The following is a 22,556-nucleotide window of genomic DNA, read 5'->3' as shown; positions in this document are numbered from 1 at the left end:
CGTATCAATGCGATTGTTAAGTTTACAGAAGTTATATCGTATGGATCATCTAAATTACCTTCCAATATTTATTGTAAATTCTATGTACTATTTTACAGTCTAAGTCAACATCCATCATACTCCACTTACAAGATCTCAACGATCTTGTCGTCCTCCTCATCGCTATCTTCCATGTCTTCATCGTTTTCATCTTGTCCTTCTGGAGCTTCATCTCTTTGTAACATTTGAACTAACCTGTCACATAAGTCAGCAACTCCTTCATCTTCTACAGCCTTGTGCAACTCCTTGATCAAGGCATAAACCGACTTTTCTCTGAGGTATTCTCTCAAAGGTCTGGTTGTACACAAGAGTAACAAAGACTCCAAATGGACACAGATGATGGTATTGAGTGGATCTCTCTTCTTGTCAGAAGGTAATAATTGTAACTCTTCTGGCAAGTTAAACATGTCGTCCTCATCGATCTCCTCTGGACCGGCAATAGGCAACAAGATATAAGGCAAGATATTGATATTCTCATCGTTGACCAACTTTCCATGAGAGTTGGTGTCAAACAACGAGTTCTTAATGGTGGAAGCAACACCTTCTCTTCTGATTCTGGAGTCGTACTTTTCGGTGAATACCAATAATTTTGTCAAAGGAACCACTCCGTCATATTCTTGTTCTGTAACGAAATACTGTCTTCCTTGGGAGAATCTCGAGATGTCAGCGAAGAAGTACGAGAGGTAGTCATAATCGGCATATTTGTTCAAGGTTCTGTCTGCTCCCTTGACGAAACAGTCCATTAAGCAATCCATAGCTTTGTCGGACTTGAAAATCTCCTTTTGCTTCTCGGAGCGGTCAATTTTGAAGTCCAATACCTTGTTAATGGCGTCATTTTTGGCCAAATTGGTTAACAAGATGCACATGATATCGGCATTCATGTTGTTCACATTGACAATCTGACTTACAAGGTACTTCAAGTAGTCCTCGTCCTCGACGATGAGGTTTCTCATGGTGATATCATCACACAAGTTGGCCAAGACTGTTACCGACTGAACTACGTGAGTTTGGCCCTTTTCTTGCGACAATTTCTTCAAGTCTTTAATGGCTTCGTAGTTATCGTAAGCAAAGACTTGCTGATGAGCACCCTGAGAGTACCCCACCAAATTGTCCAAAGCAATCAGGACAACTGCTGGTTGGGGCGAATGCAAAAAGGTCACTAATTCTTCTAATTCCGTAGGCATTTCCTTTCTCTAGTAGTGTTTTCCACCTTGTATACGTCTATTAAACCACTTTCTGACAAACGGTATTAAAATGACAGTGAAATTTTCAAATTTTTTTTGCGCTCTTGAAAATGCGAGAAGAGCAGCACGGAATTTTTTGGGATTTTGCAGCTTTCTTTTGTGGGGGAGGGGGAGGTGGGAGAGATGGGTAAGGGAGAGATAAGAGGGGTGTGGAGGAGGTGGTGTGGGGGAGGAAGTAGAGTAACAGTAGTAGGATGAAGAGTAGAAGTAGTAATAGGATGATGAAGTAGGATAATGAAGTAGTAGGATGATAAAGTAGCAGGATAATGAAGTGTAATGGTAGTGGTTGATAGAGAGAGAGTAGTAGGATGGTGAAGAGTAGCAGTAGTAGGGCTATCATGAGAGGAAGAGTAGTGGGATGATGACGTGTAAATGTAGCAGGATGATGTAGTAGGATAATGAAGTAAGAGGGTGAAGAGTAAAAGCAGCAGGATGATGGAGAGCAAAAGTAGTAAGAATGTGAAGAGTAAAAGTAGGAGGGATATGAAGAGTAGTAGGCACTTGAAGAGTAGTAGGGATGTAAAGAGTAGGATGGAAGAGTTGAAGAATATTAGAATATTAGAAGATTAGGAGAGGTTGAATTGCAGCATCAGCATGAAGTGTAAGAGGAGGATGAAGTATCGGAGGACGATGTAGTCTAAGTCCATCGAGAAGTATTGTTAGGAACAATTGGGATGGGATCAAGATAGTATATGGAAAAGATACAGCAGAGGAGGGTTTAATGGAATTGGTATTATTTCTAAGATATCAAGTGGTCTTTTATCATGTAATCACAGATATCAATGTTGGGATTGGTTTTATCGATACTTGATCCATGGAATTAACAACTAAGCAGTTTATGAAATAAAAGAAGGAGAAGTAGAAGTAGACTTTGATATATATATAAATGAATGACATTTTCTATAAATGGATAGGATTCTGTGAATTAAAGACGAATTGAGGATTTCTCAATGGAATAACTGAATCTGTTCTGCTGATACCTAAACTAAAACCATAACTTTTCTACCTCTTCAATAACGCCTTCGTCTTAAGCTACACTTGTAACAGAACTCTGCCTATCAACATTATAAAGAAACTGCTTTTATTAATCATCATTCTTACGGTTTTAAACCCAAATGGTCCTGAAAACTATATAGAACAAAGAATCTAAAACATCTTTGAAGTTAAGTGACCTTCCTTCATATCCAGAAGTAGTTCAACTTGCAAAGAATTCATCTCCCAATTTATCCACCACTTGCAAATAGTAATAGTAAAATGCAATAATTGTGAAATGTCCATCAAATAACAACCTCTCATCAACAGAGTGAATATGGCTTTCCTTCAGTGGTAAGCCTGGCTCATATCTGTAGATATGTCTAGTCAAATCCCAATATGACTTCGTATCAGTGTTACCCGTTGAGATGTATGGTGCTACCACAAAGGTTTCGTTCTTGCCTGGGTTGACCAAGTCCTCGTAGAGATAACGCAATGCACCACCAAAGAGATTCCATGTAGCATCATTGATAGGAGTAATAGGAGCAGGCTCTAAAGGTTCAACAAGCGTATAGTTGAAATATCCCTTTGCTGTTGGGGCGATGAGCTCTTGACCATCGTAAATTATTCCCAAGCCAAACTTTTCTGCAACTTCCTTAATCTGGCCAAGAACCTTTTCAGACACCACTGAAACGCTTTCTTCAATTGCAATCCTATGATCAACTAAAACTGATGCAAACTCAGGCAAAGCATTAGACTTGGCGCCTCCAAAGATGATATCCACTGCTTGAGACGTAGTTACTAAATACTTTCCACCCAGCTTGTCAAGGTATCCTATAACTTTTTTATTGGATTCCGGATTGAGATGAGCTTTCAAGATGTCCTGCTTCAAATCCTTGCTGACATATCTGGAGTGCTCAGCGATACATTGCAATTGTCCCAATACCGGGTTGGAGTTAGTTAAGATACTCTCGAATTGGACATCTTCTATTTTGCTGATCAATTGAGCCAAGATACCAATGGAAGTATGGTCCGGAGGCACGGAAGAGTGTCCACCTGGTGTTTTCAATTCTATCAAAGAGTCCAAGTATCCCTTCTCTCCTGTAGCAGGAAGTACAAAGTTCACACCTTCCACAGTTTCATAAGCACCGTTTCCTTCGTCAATAATCTGGGCAATTGAGTCAGGACCGTAGCGTTTGAGAAGATGCTTTGCAATTTCGCCGGCACCAGTGCCTGCTGATTCTTCATCGTAACCAAAGCCGAGAATAATGGTACGTTCTGGCTTGAACTCACGTTCCTTCAACAAAAGCTCAATGGTTTCAAGCAAACCTATCAAAAGATTCTTGCAATCAGAAACACCCCTACCGTATAAGTACTCACCGTCATAACCACCTTTAAATGGGGGATATGTCCACTGATCAATTGTCTCTTTCTGAACAGGTACAACATCTTGGTGTGCAGCCAAGAAGATTGGTTTCTTATCCGTAGTTCCCTTCCAGGTATATACCAAGGCAAACTTGTTAATCTTCTCGACCTTTAAGTGCTTATGTACCAATGGAAACGTCTTTCTGAGGTATTTGTGGAATTGAGAGAATGGTTTCCATCTTGGTTCGAGTCTGAATAACTCCCTAACTTTATGAGTCGAGTTAGGGTTCAACATATCATCATAGACTTCCGTTGGAACTCTGACTGCTCCGAGCAATTTCTTCCTAGACTCTTTCTTGAACTTGTTGTCGTGCAAGATCTTGTGCAAGGTATGCTTATTGTACGAGTACTTCAGCGGGTCCAATTTTTCAACCAATGGACATAACGAATCGGGGTCTTTAGGACCTTCTGGAGACGTAAAAGCACCAAAGATCTCGGAAACAGGAACAGAAACCTTCCCTTGAACCTCTTTGCCTACCCCCCACTCGTTGAGAAAGCTAGCAGCACCAAAGAATAAAGCAATTACTGATAAAACAAATACAATTGTTCTTTTAATTATACTGGCTCTGGTGGGCTCAGTAGCATTTACCTTATAAACGGGAAGCGTTTTATAGTCTACCATAACTTTGGCCGTATTCTATCCTATCCTATACTATCCTATACTACTATACTATACTAAACTAAATCTATCCTATACTATTCTACTCTACTCAATTCTACGTATGTCTGTAATTACGAGACTTCTCAATGGAACCTTCAATTGAGTACTTAAATTGACACCTTAAAATCTTTTAAGATCTCCTAAGATCTCCTAATATCTCGTAATTTCTCCAACTTCCTCTCAATTACACGTGTAATCCACAAGAAACCGACTTACCGACTCTATTGAACCATCAACAGCAACCGTTAAATGCTCTTACAAATTCATGGCTCGTCTTGTCGCATACAAATTGAGTTCCGCTTAGTAAACTGCATATGCACATGGCCAGAAGTTGACAGGTGGAGATCCGACCGGTCGGAAATAGGAAGTGGATAATGGAGCCCCAGTTACACTTCTCCAGAAGAGATTCAATTGAGGTAATTGAGGTATGGAGGACGAACTCCGGTATAATGGGGTCGTGGCGTAGTTGGGGAGCATTGGGGAGGAATCTTTCCATGATGGAGAGGAATAAAGTTGGAGAGGAATGAAGTTGGAGAGGAATGAAGTTGGAGAGGAATGAAGTTGGAGAGGAATGAAGTGGGAGTGGAAGTAGTTAGTGTGAGAGGAATGAAAAGAGGAATTTAAGAGGAAGAGGAGGACGAAGTAGTTGGAAAGGAAGTAGTTTGAAAGGAAGTCGCTTAATAGAGTTTGAATACACCAATATGGCTACTAAACAAAATTTGATATCCCAAAAGACGTTCATACGACTAGTAAACATGAGACTACGAGAACGCAGTAAACACAGTAAACAACGTAAACATTACTATATTTCTCTACCTAAATCATCTGAGTCTAAATACCCATTAGCATAGCTGTAAAATGGATTCGTTGACCCAACGAATTGTCTAAAGCTCCGACTATTCCCATCTAAAATTGAGCAAACCAAACAAGCTGGTCAGAAAGAGTCTTCTCCTTAGCATACTTGACAATTGGCTTAGAGATGTCTCCTCTGACGGCATAACCGTGCTCGACACCGGAGAAGAAGTCGAGTTGATATCTAGCACCCAACTTGGTCAATTCAACTTCAGTCTGGTGTCTCAAGTCGACAGTGAAAATGCTGTCGGTCTCAGCAGCAGAGATAAGAAGTGGTCTCTTAACGGCCTGGACTTCCTCGATGCTGACGAAAGAAGGATGAGCCACAGCAGCAGCGGTGAAATGTCCATCTTCAGAAAGCTGTTGAATGGCGAATTTTCCACCGTAACAGTAACCAATTCCACCAAGGAACTTAGGGTTCCAAGCAGCCTTAAGTTCAGCAACGAACTTGTCAACGATAGGCTTGGCAGTGTCTGGAGTGTGCTTTGGCAACCAAGCGTTGAAGTCGCTGAAGTTGTCCGTGGTGTATGGGTCTCCGCCGAAGAGGTCTGGGATGACAACATGGTACTTGGCCTTGGCCAATTCGTCGGCAACTAAGAGCACGTTGTTGTACTTGTGTCCGAAGACATCGGTAAGAATGACGATAACACGATCGTTACCGAAAGCTTCTCCGGTTTGGTACGAGTCCACTCCGAAAAGAGTCTTGAACGAGCCCACGGCCTTGCCTTCGTGGAAGTTAGTGACGGCGCAACAAGCACCTGGAGGGTTAGAAGCCATTATTGATAATAGAAGTAACTATAGAGATATCTATTGAAAGAAAGAATGAACTAAAGAACCGCAGGAAATCGATACTTATACTTATTCCAGCGAATTTAAGTCAATTGCGTAGCAAAAATTCCCCAACCTTCGAATGAGTTCCAAGCCTATATATATAGCCACCTAAAACTAGTAAGTAAAACAGGTAACTAAACGAGGATCCACCCATCCAAGGCTACTATTTCAGTGGACGATTTTTCACCAGCCATATTGGGACGGAAAAAGGGTTCCGGGAGATGCATAACCGGAGTTCGGAACGATTTGACAGGTGGAGGACGGGGGACGGCACGGGATCCCGGGAGCGGGATGGGGCGATGGTGGAGACCAAGAGTAGGATGTTGAAACCGGGGGTGGGATGGACGGAAATGGAGAGGGTCCGGAAGTGGGATGGTGGAGACCGAGAGTGTGAGGGTCCGGAAGTGGGGAGGGTTATCAATGGGAAAGGAGTGGTTTTAATGGAGAAGAAAGGTCCATTGGAAAGGGGAGTGAAAGTCCGTTGAGGAGGAGGAGGAGGAGGAGAAGGGCGTTTAAGTCATGGAGGAGTATAGGGGGAGTGAATGGGAGGAAGAAAACCCGAGAAGAAAAGACAAAGACGAGAAGAATGCTCCATTGGGAGTAGAGAATGGAATGTAAGAGTAGTGGAAGAGATATAATATATGTAGATATACAAAGGGGGTGAATAAATGTGCTTTAGTGGAACTTTTTCTCTATAGAGATGCCATGGTTTAGTGTAATATATAACTAGAGTGTCCCAAAGAGATACGGATATTGAATATCGTCGTTTCTTCCGTGGTATGAATTTCCATGCTTCATTGAGAATTTTCATCCCAAGCCCATCCCAGAAAAGCCACTTTCACGAGTTTCATTCACAATTAGTTTGGGAGGACCTAAACGAATTCCAATTGGACTGCAGCCATGAAAAGAGCAGAAGATTTAGTCCACCAGTAACTTTTTTATCCGTAATATCTATCTTCTTGCTCTACTCCCCATACAATCACCTTGAATCCCAGTAATAGCTTTTTCGAAGTTATTACATAACAGTGGTCCTCACAGTACACACATTTCGCTTAGAGTTCCTCACAATGGTGCCCTATGGACTAAAATAGCACCATGTACATATTAGGGTTACCCCAGTAACATTTCGGTGCATTTGACTACTTCTGTTTGTTTACATTTTTTGGGTGCAAAAAGTTAAAGAATGGCTATACTGTCCATAGAAACGAGCGGTATATCACATACCTATACAATGAATTACCTGCTACATTTTCAATGTTTTATCTTAATATCACCATGAGTCAGACCGTGCCCCATTCCAACAGCATAACTGGCTCCTTCTCTACTCCGGAACCTCTACTATTCATTCTACATTCCTCATTACCATCAATTTTTTGTGTATTAGTATGTAAAAGAATGGGTGCAAAAAACTGAACACATGAAAGAACGGAATTAAATTATACAAATACAATCCCATGAGAACTACATCACTGATGCTGTAACCTCAAACTATTTTAACTAACCCTGAGCATTGGTAGCAGCGGTGATGGCAGCCTGCTTAGCAAGGTTGGAAGGAGCATCCAATCTTGGCAACATGACCTCTATTAATCTGATCTTGGAGTTCTTTCCGAAGTTCTTGTCTCTCAACAAATCCTCAGCCTCTCCGATGTTGGAGATTCTGACAGCGTCGTAGTTCTTAGCGCTGAAGGTTGGCAAAATAGCCAAGTTTTGCCATGGTTGAATGTCGTTGTATGTAGCGTTGACACCGTGGATCAATCTCTCGATGGTGTAACCGTCGTTGTTCAAAACGAAGAGGTATGGAGTGGTGTTCCATCTGATCATGGTGGAGATTTCCTGGACTGTTAATTGCAAGGAACCGTCACCAACAAACAAGATGGTTCTTCTGTTAGGGTTGATTTCCTGGTTGGCCATGGCAGCACCTAAAGTGGCACCGACAGAGTAACCAATGGAACCCCACAACACTTGGGAAATACCAATGGTGTTGTTTGGGAATCTGGATTGAACGATACCGAACGATGAAGTACCGGTCTCGGTGATGATAGTGTCACCTTCTCTGAACCAGGATGAGACTCTTGTCCATAACCATTCTTGGGTCAACTTGACATCTCTGGTTGCTGGAGTGTTGACCAACTTAATCTTTGGAACTGGTCTAACCTCGTAGTTAGCAGCAGCATGAGCGACTCTCTTGTTCAATTCTTGCAAGGCTTCCTTCATTTGAACACCTGGGAAGGTGGCTTGTCTGATCTTGGTGTAGTCCGAGTGGAATTCTACAATGTTCTTGGTTCTGTAGGAGTACGAGAAAGAACCGGTGTTGAAATCAGACAAAAGAGCACCGACAGACAAGATCAAATCGGCGGACTCAACGGCTTGTTTGACTTCTGGCTTGGATAAGGTTCCGACGTAAACACCAGCGAATCTGGAAGCAGCATTCTTACCGGCACTCAATTTGGCAGCGACCTTAGCAATCAATTGTGGGTCGTCTGCCAACATTTCACCGTCTACTCCTCCTTCGTCAACGGTACCTTTACCCATTGGAGTGACAAAGGCTGGGAATTGAGTCTTCTCGATCAACTCAGTGACTTCAGACTTACAATCGTGTCTCGAGGCACAGGCATCAACCAAGATGATTGGGTTGACAGCCTTTCTGACCAATTCCAATACAGAGTCAATGACTTCGTCTTGAGCTTCTGGGTCGTTCTTCTCCAAGGACAAGTCGATTGGTTTCTCCAACAACGAGGCTGGCACGTTCAAGTCAACCAAGTTGGCTGGTAAACCAACATACACTGGTCTTTGCTTGACATAGGCTTCTCTGATACAACGGTCAATCTCTGCTGGAGCAGAGTTGATGTCGGAGATGAAAGCTGTGGTTTGCGAGATGTTGTTGGACATTCTGTGGAACACAGTGAAATCACCGTTACCCAAGGTGTGGTGAAGCAACAATTGCTTGGCTTGCGATGAGATGGAGGGAACTCCGACGACATGCAACAAACCGACGTGCTCAGCATAGGAGCCGGCAATACCGTTAAGAGCAGATAACTCTCCGACACCAAAGGTGGTGACAAGACATCCCAAACGCTTGACTCTGGAGTAACCGTCGGCAGCGTAGGAAGCGTTCAATTCGTTGGCATTTCCGGCCCATCTGAAGGAACCTTTACCGTGATCTTCCTCGACTTCGTATATCTTATCTAAAAGTGATAAGTTGAAGTCACCTGGGACTCCGAAGATGGTTTGGACTTGCAATTGGTACAATCTCTCGAAGAGGTACTTTCCTAATGAGACTTCGGCCATTTTTCAGGGATTTTTTATGGATTTTTCAGTCGAACTGTGGATTTAAGACTATAATAGATCTTGATGGTATACAATTAATTGGCAGGGCAGCAATGGCAACTAACACGATTACAACACTAACAATAACAATTGAAATACTCGAACAATGACAATAAAACAATTTATGATACTACTACAATATCAACACTTCTTTTCACATCTCTTTCCATAGCAATTGACCATCGCCGATACTCTGCTCCCCTTTTATACCACTTGTCCAACTGCAATCCTCATCCCTCCCTTAATCGCGCCCGATTGGGAAATCGCTAGAGGGGCATTATCATCCGATTCGTGCGCAGGTCCTTTCACTGAAAGGTGTTGGTGACATCTGGGTTACGTGGAGGCACTGGATATAGCCGATTGCTTTGGCAGGAGCTGCCCACCAGCTAAGCGCATGGGATGTGTCCTAAGCTGATGTGGTTATATGGCTGCCAATTTAAGGTTTAACCAGCCCGGACTAAAGTTGTGTACGCTGTAGGGTGGATGTCAGGTGGATGGTCCATGTGCTGTGGTCTGTGTGCTGTGCGACCGTATGGTGGTCTGCGGAGACTGCATCATGTCCTAGCAATATTTTTAGCACCCGAAAATGCGTTTAGTGAGATGGTGTCATCGGTGTTTGGTGGTGTCATGGACATTTGCTGAGATAAACGCATAGCGGTTCCATCAGAGGCGTCTTGGTATACGCATATCGTCATTTGGTAGTCGGGATTACGATGATGGTGGTGGAGTAGTAGTTAGGGTGTTAGGGTGTTAGTACTGTCTTGTTTTTGTTTGTATATGGTTTTTGACACAGCAGGAAGCAAACTTCGGAAGCTGGGAGGGGGGACCCTGGAAATACCCACAAATACCCACAAATTCCACAAAACCTGACATGCCATGCCATGGTTCATGGGATCTGGGAACTCCCACCTCATCGTTGATCTCATCCTTTTGCGGCCTCCATTTTTGCCTAAGGTGGTGTTCATGCATTTCCGACGCATGATTTTGTGGTGGTTGCTTTCCCTATACCGATTCAAGGAGGGCATCGCTCCACCACCACGGAATTTCAATTATGGGCCTGCACTAGAACTATGGAATCTGATGTTGTTATGGTGAAGGAGTCGTAATATTTAGGAGGTTTGGTCCGATAATGCCCATGGAGTCACGTTATGGCCCTGGGAATAGTCTGCGATTTTTATGCATAACAGGCAGCAGGTTATGGGATTTAACAACCGACCGGCACCATCATACCTACCAGTTGGGAGCCGGTCGACGTTTAAGCATTTGATCTCGATGTTCCGACGTTTCAACATCTGTTTCAACGTCTGTTCAAAACGTTTTTGCAAAAAAATTATCTCGAATGCTAATTAAATTGCTGCTGTTGTTTTCGATGTGTTCGTTGTTCTGTTTTCTACTTCGTTGTTCTCTATTTCAATTATTAAAAATAACTTCATCGTGGGCATTTGTTCCCACATCATAACCGTGGGGACTTTTTTTTTTCTTTCTTTCCTTCAACCTCTGTAACTACGTACACATTACTCCATGGAATACCGAATAGATATCGTAACAAACCTCTATAATTACGGAGTCGTTGTGGGATTAGATAAGCGAGCTGCCCTAATTCCGGTAACTTGGCAGCTTCTTCTCTCTGCCTTGGTTATGTCTTAATTATGGAAGTGTCACTTCTAGGCATTATTTTAATTTTATGACATTATCTTAATGATAAGACATTATTTTAATTATGCCATCGCCCTACAGTACTTCAATACAGGTTGTTAATTGGGCCATTACGTAATTAATTAATCTATTATAAGTGAACCGGAATCATCTTCAAAGGCTTCCGATTTTCTTCCTCCCAGCTCCTCCAAGTCGGTATTAGCTTGCTCCATTTCTTGTTTGGTGCTTGTCTGTCTTCCCTGGTTATGTCCAGGTAATTTGGAATAGTAAACGCTCACCAGTGGTAAGAGCCCTCTTCCGTAGTTTCTCATAACCCAGATCTCTACGACAATGGTCAGCACAAGCAAAGCCAATGTCAACACTCCAAATGTAATCAACGACTTACGTCCAGGGAAATAGTCTCCTGGGTTTAAAGCCGTACCGTAAGCAGAGGTATACTTAGTGTACAAACGAATCATCTTGAATAGAACGTATGCACAGCCACCTAAAAAGCATGCCGTGGTAAGTAACGATAATAGAAGGAGCTCTCTAGTGGCTGCAAAATCGCTCACTAACAATACCACAAATGTCAACGGTAAAACACAAACAGTCAAGATGAACTCAACCGAGCTCTTGCGCTGCACCATAATCACAATAAACTGAATGGTGAATCCCAAGAAGAAGAAAAGGTCGAAAATCAACAATGATCTGTGAATTTGGAACACGCTATACATTCTTCTTATTTTGAGATCGCCACCAATCTTCTTGAATCTGAACCAGTTGACATTCTTTCTCAACACAAAGAAGATCAAGAATGCCTGGACAATCAAGGTGACTGCAATAACGGCGATTGTGGCGATATTAGTGGCTCTGGTTGCTCTTCTCCATCCACCAAATAAAAAGGTTTCGATTCTCTCAGACACTTCCTGGTATTGGATCCCCGTGTAGATCAACATACAGATGTAGAAACCACATAACATTGTCAAAAGCAACATGTTCTTCGTTTTCAATCCGATATAGGTCAAAACTACTTGGAACAACGCTGCAAAGATGAACAATGCTAAGTAGATCAGAATTTCCACATACCTGGTGTTTTCATAATTTCTTTTGTGAATGTTGACCACGGCAAACATGTAAACCTCGAACACCAAGATCAACACAGCTGATACTATGGAAGTAGCCATGAAAATACGTGAATTCCGCCTATATGATGTCTTGTCTGAATTCTCTTGGTCTATTATTGGTCCCAAATCCTCAGCTTTGGCAGATGTTTCAGACATACTTGGATAGAAGCCAGTGTCCGTCTGGAAATTGTGGAGTGAATCATTAGCATTCTGATCAGGCAGCGATGGCTCATATTGATTATGAAAGTGCTCTGAATGACGGGATTCTTGGATCGACTCGTCAAGATATGCTTCGGATGCAACGTTGATGGTATAAGGATCATGGTTGAGATGTGAGTCCAAGTTGGCGGAGGAGTTTCCTTGGGACTCGTCGAATTCTATCTCATCGAGGTTTTGGGGATTCTGGTTATAATTTGAGGGTCCAAATGACGTGAGATACGGCAGCTGGGACTCGTTTTGGATATTGTAAACGGGACTATGGCTCATTGTGTATGCGAGTCTGGTATTCTATGGTGAAAAGTTGACCTTGAAGATATTAAAGGGTATTAAGTGATAACTTTCAATCGTTTTGAATGACACTGGATTGAATAGTTGATGATGATATGAATTATTTGAGTCCTTCTGGATTGTACTGAATTGTTCTTTGGTTTCTCTTTTCAACGAAAGAATCTGGCCAGATGGTCTTCTTTATAAAGATGATGACAATGGTGGTACAACAACAGAAGATTGCCTTAAAAATTTCGGCGTACGATGGTTATTGGTTATTAAACTTTCCGGTTACAATTAACAATTGAAGACCGTACGATGGTTATTATACTTTCCAGTTACAATTAACAATTAAAGACCGTACGATGGCTATTATACTTTTCAGTTACAATTAACAATTAAAGACCTTAATGCTGATGGTCTTATATATCTCCACACCAAAGTAGTTGATTTATAGCAGTTGTTTCTTCTTCTTCCAGAATCCTATTCTTTCCTCTTTCCTGGTAATGAAAATTCTATCAAAACAAATCACAACACTCGTCTGCCAGTATAACTCTCTCTCTCTCTATATATATATATATATATATACACTATATTATTGTATCGTATTATTATTGCAATTATATATATATAATCACTCTTTATTATATACCTTTCACTACAGTTCTACAACTATATATTATTTCTTTCATATGCACCCTATATATACCTTTTCTATATTTACTTGACTCCAGACTGTATATCCATACCATTTGTATTCATTATACCATCCTTGTCCTCTATACACCTGGTGTCATCACACCTTTACGGACAATCATTCACATCATCAACCCCAAAACAGAAATAGAACCAGAAATTATTCACTGATTCGGGGGAAAATTTACGACGATACGGCTGGTGCGTACTGCTGCACGGATGTTTCCTACGACGACGAGTATTTTTTTTTCCTCAGTAATCACAGTAATCACGGCGCATTGTTGTGGTGGGCTATAAATAGTCATGATTTTTTTAGGGAGCCGGGGGTGTGGAGAGAAGGAGTGTAGGAATGGGGAATGATCAGTGCAGCGAGAGGTGATGGTGGGCATTGGTTGGAAGGATTAATGACGTGGAGAATAGAATAATGACATGGACATGGATAGAGGCCGTGGCATTGGCATTGGAATTGGTATTGATAAAGCGACCTCGGCATTGTGGTATGCCTTTGGGGTTTTTTTGAAATCTTCGTCATCATTGTTCGTCATTGCTCGTCCTTGCTCTTCTTCTTCTTTTGTTCTCTGTTAATGGCGTCGTTGTGTCGGGCCGAGTTTCTAGCGACGCGAACGGATCATCAGTGAAAACAATAAAAATCGGCTTTACCAAAGAGACGGTGAACGGAACGGAATTACGAGATAATTTGAATTAAGCAGAAATGGCAGAATTAGGGAATTGCAGCATGTCAGAATGGCAGAATTACACAATTACACAATTTCAGAATTGCAGAGCTATAGTGGTAGAATTGTAGAATAATTGTAAAAGTGAAGAATTTATAAAAATTGTGGACGTAAACGAGCTTACCTTGTGATTATTGTGACATTTTAACGAGGATGCAAATGTTCTTTTCAGTGTGATTTTAAAGAGTTCTATGTGATTTTATAGAGTGTTTATCTGATTTTCACAGCGTGATTTATTTATCAGTATTTTTTTTTTTAACAGAGTAATTTTGTTTAGGGTGCCTGAATTTTATTTCAGCCATTTGTAGGTCAGAAGGCATGTGTCAAGGTGATGGGTGAATGGTGAAGGGTCAAGAGCAGTAACACTATTAACGGCAAATAGCATATATATGGAATAATGAAAAAAAAGAGAAAGAACACCCCCACGGATAAAACAATGGGAAGATATTCGCTGAAGGATATCTCCTCCAGGAAATAGGTTCTAACCGATTTCAAGGTACCTAATTGTATGATGCGTGATTATGCCGAAGAACGTGCTTCGTCATTTAGTTTTTAGTTCCATTTAGTCAATAGTAGATTTATGTGTGTTCCTGCCGCAGTATAATATAGTGACAATAGGCACAGGATAAACACCATTGTGTTACAGAAGGGTATATGGGAACGTTGAACTGTTTTGAAGGACTTTGTAGTGAATTGAATGAACCTCGTAAAACGAAAATGTTTTGGACTTTGAGTTGGAAGTATGAAGCCGACGGAAGCAATTGCCAGAGACAAACAAAGTTTGCTGTAAATCAGTCATTGTGGGCGCTTTTCTTCCTTACGATTAGCTGACTTTCACTCGTTCAACTCACATTGGAATGTCATGTTACCTAACCTGAGACCGAGTCTTAGAGATGGATGCTTGAGTCATTACCTATTGAGTTGTTGATCTTTCAATTTCTATAATCATGAGCTTCAGGCATCTCTAAAGAACTGAATCTTTCGATCTAGAAATCAGGTACTCATGAATGTCTCTTACCTAGTACTACAGTTAACTGCCGTTATATCTTACTATCATTTCTATAGTACATTTTATTCATTCTCTCTAAATCGAATCAGAAACTCAAACTCTTCCTCTTCTTTTACAAACCTAAGTAATGTCTAACATCTTCAACTATTATTCCGTTCTTTTCCTCGTGAAGGTTTAACCAAGTCACCTTTTCGAATCTTGAGTCACTCTTGCTGGCTTGCACAAACTTCCCTATCGAATCATCAACCATCAAGAGACAAATAGCATCATAGCCTCCAGCGCCAGGTACAACACCCCCAAAACAACCCTTCAAGGTAATACAATCATCCAATAGAGCTGTCTGTTCTTTGGGCTCGACCGAGGCTCCGGAGTATTCCGTCAACTTTCTTAAATTCAATCTAATACTTTTAATTGAGCTTATCAAGTCGTAAAATGCTGTGAAGTCGGGAATAACTTCCTTTGTGAGATTGTCAATAGACTGATCCAGGAAGAACTTGATACCCTTGGAGTACACATCATGTTTTTCCTTGTATAATTTGTGCAATTCGTCCAAAGCAGTGATTAATGATTCATTAGCAGCATTTAAATCCTTGTATAAAGCTGAGCTTTGTTCTGGCTTTTCCTTCTTCCATTGTAATATCTTTGAAACTAACTTCGGGGTCTCTGATCCTCCTTGGATGTCTCCCATCAACAAGCGAATGTGAGGAGGTAAGGTACAAGGGGTATGGTTGAAGTCCCAATCGGAGTCCACCACCTTACGTAAAGCAGAAGAGTACTCTTTTTGCAATTTTTCATCTCCAGTGGCAGAAAAGACAGGATGTTGAAGTAAATCTTCTATAATCTTTGGTTGGAACCTTCTATAGATGATGGAGCCGTACACAGCAGCAGCGACATCGAATCCGGATCCAATTTTCTTCTGGGCATAGCAGTGGGCGATCTGGGCAACATTATGAACAACATTCTTATCCAATTCTTTCCCTTTTCCGAAGTAAGAAATCAATGCAGCCGTCACCACCGAAACCAACCCAGCAGATGAGCCCAATCCCGTTTTGGCAACTTCGTGAATAGCTTGCGTATGGCACAAGAACAGTCTTTTTCCATTGATGCTGAGCTTTGGCGTGGTATTCTCTTGTGAATGATAGCCAGGATCGGAGTATATGTTCAATTGGACATTATACTTCGTCGATGGTTGTATGTATGCCAACACGGTATTCACGGTAGCAATTAAGAACGGATTGACTCTGTCGTTCACTTCTTTCACGGATAAGAGATCTTCTTTGCTTGTGGTGATGTATTCCCATTCTCCGTTGTGGAATTGTGGCGATAACACCTTAATTGACGACAAGCCGTCGCTTCTTTCTTGTCCCAAACGTAACACAACGTGCATTCTTGAGGAAAGGGCGGTTACGTACGAGTTGTATGATGGATCAAGGACCAAGTAACCGCCGGCCAAGAGGGCCTTTCCTGGAGCACTGAAAGCCTGACTCATTGTGAATTCAATACAATATCACGAGTAGTTACTTATGTTACTTATGTATATGGATACAATATAAGAATATGTATGATAGTCTATCGAAATGAGAAGAATAAAAGAGAAGAAAGAAAGAAAGAAAGAAGAGATCAGAGAGAGTTCATGAAGACTCTCAGTATTCGCTTTCGCGGTAGTGACGACTTTCTCGGTAGGCATTTCTGGGTCGCATTTCTCGGTAGGTAGTCAGAATTTAGTGACACTTCTTACCGAGACGCGCATTAGGAACATTAGGGCAGGGAAGAATACCGAGAAAGAGACGGTATAAAGTAGGAAGAGGAAGAGAAGGTCAGGCGCACCAAGAGAGAAGACATCTACCCACCAAGAGAGAAGGAGAGGCACACCAAGAGAGAAAAGAGACACACCAAAAGAGAGAGAATACAACCTTCACCAGAGGCCACTCATTAACCTATTCGAACTCGCTTCCGTGGAAATGGAAGAAACTCTCTCCCTAAAAAATTACCGTCTAAGCGAGTCGCACTAGCGAGACGGGTGGGGTGGAAGAAGAAGGTTAATGAAGGGAGGGGACCACGGAACGAAAGGATTAGTGAGGAGGAAGGGATGGAACAGATGGAAGGGATGGATGAGAATGATGTGAACAAGGAGGAAAATGAAATGTGGGGATAGGCGTGGGGCTGTAATTTCAGGCCTGTTTGGAAAGGAACTGGGTGAAGAGGAGAGAATTTGTAGCGTTGTCAGTACTTTAGGGAGAGAGTTGCTGTTACAAGTTGTTGTATGGAGAAAGAAGTTTCAAATTGTCCTGATAGTGGCTTAGCGAGGGTGATTGTTTGTTATCACTAGTCGAATGCTGAATGTTACTTATGCTGTACTTAGTCTTATCAACCATTTCTTGAACTCGTTCATGAAGGGAGGTCAACATGGTTTCTGTTCGTCTTCAACTTTGTTGGAATTGAAGCAACCTGACTGAACAGAGTAAACAGACTCAATGGAGTCAATGATCTCCCCTGGTGATATTTTGTCAACATTAGACTGCCCTAAATTAGCAACTAACCTAGCTATTTGGTAAAATCTGAGAGCAAGTCTTTGATTTTTCAGAGCAGTATCCAAGGTGAAATTGAATTTGTGGACGACTCCATTACAAACTGACATAGTCATTGAGGTACCTCCCCTTGTGGAATCTGTAAGAGTGTTAATTTGAAATGGAGATATGTTATTAATCGAAATAATATTTGAATGTTTTTGGAATTAGATCCTTCTGGCTTCGGATTATCAGCCATTTTGGATAGAAGAATCGACAAGAAAGCAATATTCCAGCTAAACAAAAAGTGAAGTTGGATAAATGAGATGTGAATTTATATAATTAAAGGAGATGGGTTATGATAAGCCCTTCTCGTAGCGAAAAGAAAAAGCTGTTGAAGAATTCTGCAAATAATGCAAGAAGAAGCAATGGCTATAAGGATGAATAAGTGGTAGTCCAGTAATGATAGTCTCGATAAGGAAATAGCTGCAACAAGATGTACCTGCACAGCTTCTTTGCAGCCAGTCACCAAAGGTCAACTTGAGCAAATGATAAGCAAATGGGCAATTGAAGTGAATATAAAACTGGTTCTGAAAGGATTATATTCATTTCAAAATCATATATATTCCTTTTCATGAAACAATCATACAAGCTATTGTTGTGTAATAAGACGCTTGCACATGCTTCTGGCCTCCAGTCCCCTGTCTACCGCCCCATGCCATATCTAAATATCGCCACTCCAATTCGTATCTCTAGTAACCTTGGGAAGAATAAGTCCCCCAAAGTGTAAAATATTGATCTTTCTATAAAAAGCTAGGCTTTAGTCTCCAATCTTTCTCCAAGAAGAAAGCAACAAATATCTACTAAATATAATAAACCCATATATATCTTCCTCATATGGTAGCACCGAGTTTTTTTGTCAAAGAGATTCAACATGGTAGCGCCTGTATTAATGAAGTTGAAAAATCCAATTTTGAGATAATCTTTTTAATCATTAAATCATTGTTCTTTTAGGGATTGAAGGCTGCAAATTCTATTGCTTAACTCTAATACAAGTCTTAATTAGTCTGTGGGGTTCGTCATTACACTTTTGTATTTCTTGGTAAACCAAAAAGCTATTTATACCCAACATGGCATCACCCTTTCCCGAAGACGAAATCAAGGCTCTCCAGTCCTCCAAGACAATAGGAATCATTGGTCTTGGAGATATGGGTTATCTTTACGCACGAAGATTCTCGGAAGCAGGTTGGAAAGTCGTAGGATGTGATAGAGAAGATCTATTTGAACAAACAAAGGCCAAATTTGCTAATGACTCATTTGAAATCTTGAAAAATGGCCATTATGTGTCTCGTATCTCTGACTACATCATTTATTCAGTTGAAGCTGAAAATATCCTTAAGATAGTGACCCTCTACGGGCCCTCTACCAAGTACGGAGCCATAGTTGGAGGGCAAACGTCTTGTAAAGAGCCGGAAATCGCAGCTTTTGAAAAAGTTTTACCTTCAGATGCTCAAATCATTTCTCTTCATTCGTTACATGGACCGAAAGTTAGTACGACTGGTCAGCCATTGGTATTGATTAACCACAATGGTAGTGAAGAAAATTTCAGATTTATCGAATGCTTGGTTTCGTGTTTGAAGTCAAAGCATGTCTACCTTACTGCAAAGGAACACGATAGAATTACAGCAGACACACAAGCTGTGACTCATGCTGCATTCTTATCTATGGGAGTGGCATGGAGAAACATTAACATAAATCCTTGGGTCACACCAAGATGGATAGGAGGGTTAGAGAATGCCAAGATGAATATCTCGTTACGAATCTTTTCTAATAAATGGCATGTCTATGCGGGTCTATCATTGACCAACCCTTCAGCTCATGGACAAGTTGTGCAATACGCTCGTTCTACAACCGAGTTGTTCACTCTTATTATAGGAAAGAAGAAGGAGGAACTCAGGCTGCGGTTATACAAAGCTAAGGATTACGTGTTTAACAACATTTCAGATCACGATCTTCTTTTGGATGACGATATTCTTCAAAAGTTCTCCCTTAGCAAGATTCCACCAGGTGGAAGACAGCCCAACTCGCATCTTTCTTTGATCGCCATTGTAGACAGTTGGTTTAACTTGGGAATCGTTCCTTATGATCACATCATTTGCTCCACTCCGTTGTTCAGAATATTTTTGGGTGTGACAGAATATCTCTTCTGTACACCAGGACTTTTGGACGAATGTATAGAAGCAGCCATAGAAGACCACAGTTTCCGTCACGACGACTTGGAATTCACCATTGCAGCTAGAAACTGGTCCAGTATCATCTCGTTTGGTAACTACGAATTGTACCGACGCGAATTCGAACAAACACAGAAATTCTTCCAGCCGAAATTTGCTGAAGCCAATGTCATTGGCAATGAAATGATCACTACGATCTTAGAAAGAGTGAAGGAAAGAGAGAAAGCTGGAAGACTTCATTAATGAGCCACTGGAATCATATTATCACAACATAGAACCACCTCCCAAACTACGAGCCATGGATAGAATGTATTGCTAATTTTCCTCTATTATTATTACATGAATAGTATAGACAGGTATATATATAATGTGCTATAGAGAGTAATTGATGATATTGATGGGACGACGTCAATTTGTGTAATCGTTTCTCTTCAAACACTCCTTTTCTACTCCTTTTTCATAAGTACTTCCTACAACTGCTCGTCCTTAATAACATCCATCAACCAGTCCAAACCTTCGGTCAAACCCTCTCCCTTAATGGCACTGGAGGCAACAATGCTCCAACTTCTATCCTTAAGATCTGTCAAACTAAGGGCTTGTGACACTTCGGCAGCAGTCATGGCTCCGGGTTGATCCTGTTTATTAGCAAACACAAGCAAGGCACTATTCTGCAATTCTTCTTCTTTTAACATGGTATGCAATTCTTTACATGCAATATCGATACGGTCCTTATCAGTGGAGTCGACCACGAATATTATCGCCGCCGTATTGCTGTAGTAGCATCTCCAGTACGGTCTTATGGATGTTTGTCCACCCAAATCCCATATGTTAAGCGTCAAATTCTTGTACTTCAACGTCTCCACGTTGAAACCTATGGTTGGCTTAGTGGTGACCACTTCGCCCAATTGTAAACGGTACAAAACGGTAGTTTTACCTGCACCATCGAGACCCAATATGAGTATTCTGATTTCCTTGTTGACTCCCCAGAGTTTGTTGAAGATGTTGGCGAAACTGAAAGCCTGACCCATTTTGATGCTTTGGTTTAATATTAAATATTAGATTTTGGTATCGAAGATGAATTCCTTGCGATTTATGACTTCTTGTTGACTACTTTTACTAGAACTTCAACAACGACTTTAACGACTAGACGACGGTTGATCGGTCTATTTCCAACTAAAAACTGCTATTTCAAGCCTTTCTTTTCGGGTTTTCTTTATTACTTTATAAGAATTAAATGCAATGTCAGACTCTGTCCACTGAAATGAGCCGAAATTCTCCTAGCAATCTCAACTCCGTTGTATATTATCTCTTTTCTATTTAAAGCGCCTTTCTTTTCGTTATGAAAAACCTATTGACACCACAGTAAATACCGAGTTTTCCTCCTAAATTCGCCGTTTTTCTTCGACAAGTCTGCTCTTTAGCCCTTTTACTACAAGTCTCGCTACTTTGTCAACGAAACAGCTCCTTTTTCTGCTCAAAGAACCCTACTAAACCAATCTTTAATGATGATTTGTAAACAGTTTCGGTTGTGTTTTTCGTACAGCGGTCGATCCGCTGGCGAATTGATCCGGGTAAGGTCATGTGATTAGAGTCACGTGGATGGGTAAGAAGCTTGGATCGGTTAACAGTAACAGAGAACAGAGTAACAGTAGGGTTTTCTTTAGTTTTCATGTGCTGCGGTAGGGTCCTCCTTCCCATTCGGTAAGGTATCATTAACCGTTGCGGGCAGAAGAGACATCGAGTGAGTCTCTTGGCATAATGGTTTGTAAGACAGTTTTCTTGTGAAGTGGGCTGTAAGAGAGCCTTTGGATGCGTAGAATGACGAAAATAGAAACCAGATGGTGAAAAATCAGTTCCATTCAGCACTGTTGCCCAGTCGCCTCTTTCAGTCAGTACAAACACCCCCGGGCACTCCATTGAGGCAAATAAAATCAAGCCCATCCCATCAATAAGGCCATCAAATGGGTCGTTGAAGTAGTGACCTTCTTACGTAATCATTCGACGCCGTTCATCACACATACTCCAAAAAAATCTCATAATGTGGCAAAAAAAGTCGTGTTATAATAATCACGTGATCTTATGACTATAACCGGAATTATGCGGATTTCGGTTCCGATTCCGACCCAACGTTAATGAGATCTCCTTTAGAGTCACTTGCTCGAATTGCGTTATGAACATGGACAACAGAGGACGACATGGCGAAAACGGGGGTCACATTATTCACCCAGTGAACAACTTACCACCCCCCTCTCCCACACCTCACTCAGCAACCGTTGTTCTATATTCTAATAAAACGCAACTATCTCTGGTGGAATGGTTCCCTACAAGCCACCGTGGATGATCTCAAATTAAACCTCACCGTCCCACCGGAACAATACCCTTACACCGAAAATGGTAAATCCGAGAATGGACCATCCACCGCTCTAAAGTGTTCCTTAAGTGGAGTGGAGTGCACTATTACTATTCTTAGTATTCTTAGAGTTCTTGTAGTTATACTATTCTACTATTCTTAGAGTCTTACTACTCTTACTACTCATACTGCTCTTACTATTCGACTACTGTTACTATTCTTACTAATCTACTTTTCTTAGAGTTATACTGCTCTTACTGCTCTTACTACTCTTACTATTCTTGGAGACTGAAGCTATAAACTTGGTCAATTATCGTACTGGAATGTACTGACATTTCAAACCTCGCTCCTATGACCATGTCCATGACTATGACTATAACATTGACCATTATTATGACAAAGAAATTGCAATTAGTAAGTACTACTGTAGAAC

General features: G+C 41.2%; 8 protein-coding genes across 8 annotated transcripts; 1 reads left to right on the top strand and 7 right to left on the bottom strand. All coding sequences in view use genetic code 12, as the record gives it.

Annotated features, from left to right (window-relative positions):
- Window positions 1-24: 24 nt before the first annotated feature.
- HGH1 (Hgh1p) lies at window positions 25-1,287 on the bottom strand. Its single transcript, XM_064917538.1, has one exon. It carries the CDS (start codon window positions 1,221-1,223, stop codon window positions 126-128), a length of 1,098 nt encoding a protein of 365 aa, XP_064773024.1. The 5' UTR covers window positions 1,224-1,287; the 3' UTR covers window positions 25-125.
- A 1,069-nt stretch (window positions 1,288-2,356) lies between these two features.
- Window positions 2,357-4,553, bottom strand: RJT20DRAFT_129593 (uncharacterized protein). Its single transcript, XM_064917537.1, has one exon. The coding sequence runs from the start codon at window positions 4,300-4,302 to the stop codon at window positions 2,479-2,481; it is 1,824 nt and encodes a 607-aa protein (XP_064773023.1). The 5' UTR covers window positions 4,303-4,553; the 3' UTR covers window positions 2,357-2,478.
- A 505-nt stretch (window positions 4,554-5,058) lies between these two features.
- Window positions 5,059-6,162, bottom strand: RJT20DRAFT_53477 (dienelactone hydrolase). Its single transcript, XM_064920554.1, has one exon. It carries the CDS (start codon window positions 5,968-5,970, stop codon window positions 5,248-5,250), a length of 723 nt encoding a protein of 240 aa, XP_064773022.1. The 5' UTR covers window positions 5,971-6,162; the 3' UTR covers window positions 5,059-5,247.
- Window positions 6,163-7,382: 1,220 nt separating this feature from the next.
- On the bottom strand, window positions 7,383-9,507 carry PDC12 (Pdc12p). Its single transcript, XM_064917536.1, has one exon. It carries the CDS (start codon window positions 9,310-9,312, stop codon window positions 7,522-7,524), a length of 1,791 nt encoding a protein of 596 aa, XP_064773021.1. The 5' UTR covers window positions 9,313-9,507; the 3' UTR covers window positions 7,383-7,521.
- Window positions 9,508-11,065: 1,558 nt separating this feature from the next.
- Window positions 11,066-12,849, bottom strand: RJT20DRAFT_53523 (uncharacterized protein). The gene has a single exon (XM_064920556.1). The coding sequence runs from the start codon at window positions 12,594-12,596 to the stop codon at window positions 11,130-11,132; it is 1,467 nt and encodes a 488-aa protein (XP_064773020.1). The 5' UTR covers window positions 12,597-12,849; the 3' UTR covers window positions 11,066-11,129.
- A 2,137-nt stretch (window positions 12,850-14,986) lies between these two features.
- ERG8 (phosphomevalonate kinase) lies at window positions 14,987-16,853 on the bottom strand. The gene has a single exon (XM_064920555.1). It carries the CDS (start codon window positions 16,522-16,524, stop codon window positions 15,148-15,150), a length of 1,377 nt encoding a protein of 458 aa, XP_064773019.1. The 5' UTR covers window positions 16,525-16,853; the 3' UTR covers window positions 14,987-15,147.
- Window positions 16,854-18,545: 1,692 nt separating this feature from the next.
- Window positions 18,546-20,093, top strand: TYR1 (prephenate dehydrogenase (NADP(+))). Its single transcript, XM_064917535.1, has one exon. It carries the CDS (start codon window positions 18,673-18,675, stop codon window positions 20,014-20,016), a length of 1,344 nt encoding a protein of 447 aa, XP_064773018.1. The 5' UTR covers window positions 18,546-18,672; the 3' UTR covers window positions 20,017-20,093.
- On the bottom strand, window positions 20,094-21,295 carry ARL1 (Arf family GTPase). The gene has a single exon (XM_064917534.1). The coding sequence runs from the start codon at window positions 20,799-20,801 to the stop codon at window positions 20,244-20,246; it is 558 nt and encodes a 185-aa protein (XP_064773017.1). The 5' UTR covers window positions 20,802-21,295; the 3' UTR covers window positions 20,094-20,243.
- Between the last annotated feature and the right edge of the window lie 1,261 nt (window positions 21,296-22,556).

Source organism: Scheffersomyces xylosifermentans (assembly GCF_036884685.1).
Source record: "Scheffersomyces xylosifermentans strain CBS 12540 chromosome Unknown RJT20scaffold_6, whole genome shotgun sequence".
Classification (NCBI taxonomy): domain Eukaryota; kingdom Fungi; phylum Ascomycota; class Pichiomycetes; order Serinales; family Debaryomycetaceae; genus Scheffersomyces; species Scheffersomyces xylosifermentans.
The sequence above is the reverse complement of the archived record's forward strand: the minus strand, read 5'-3'. Positions and strand labels throughout refer to the sequence as shown.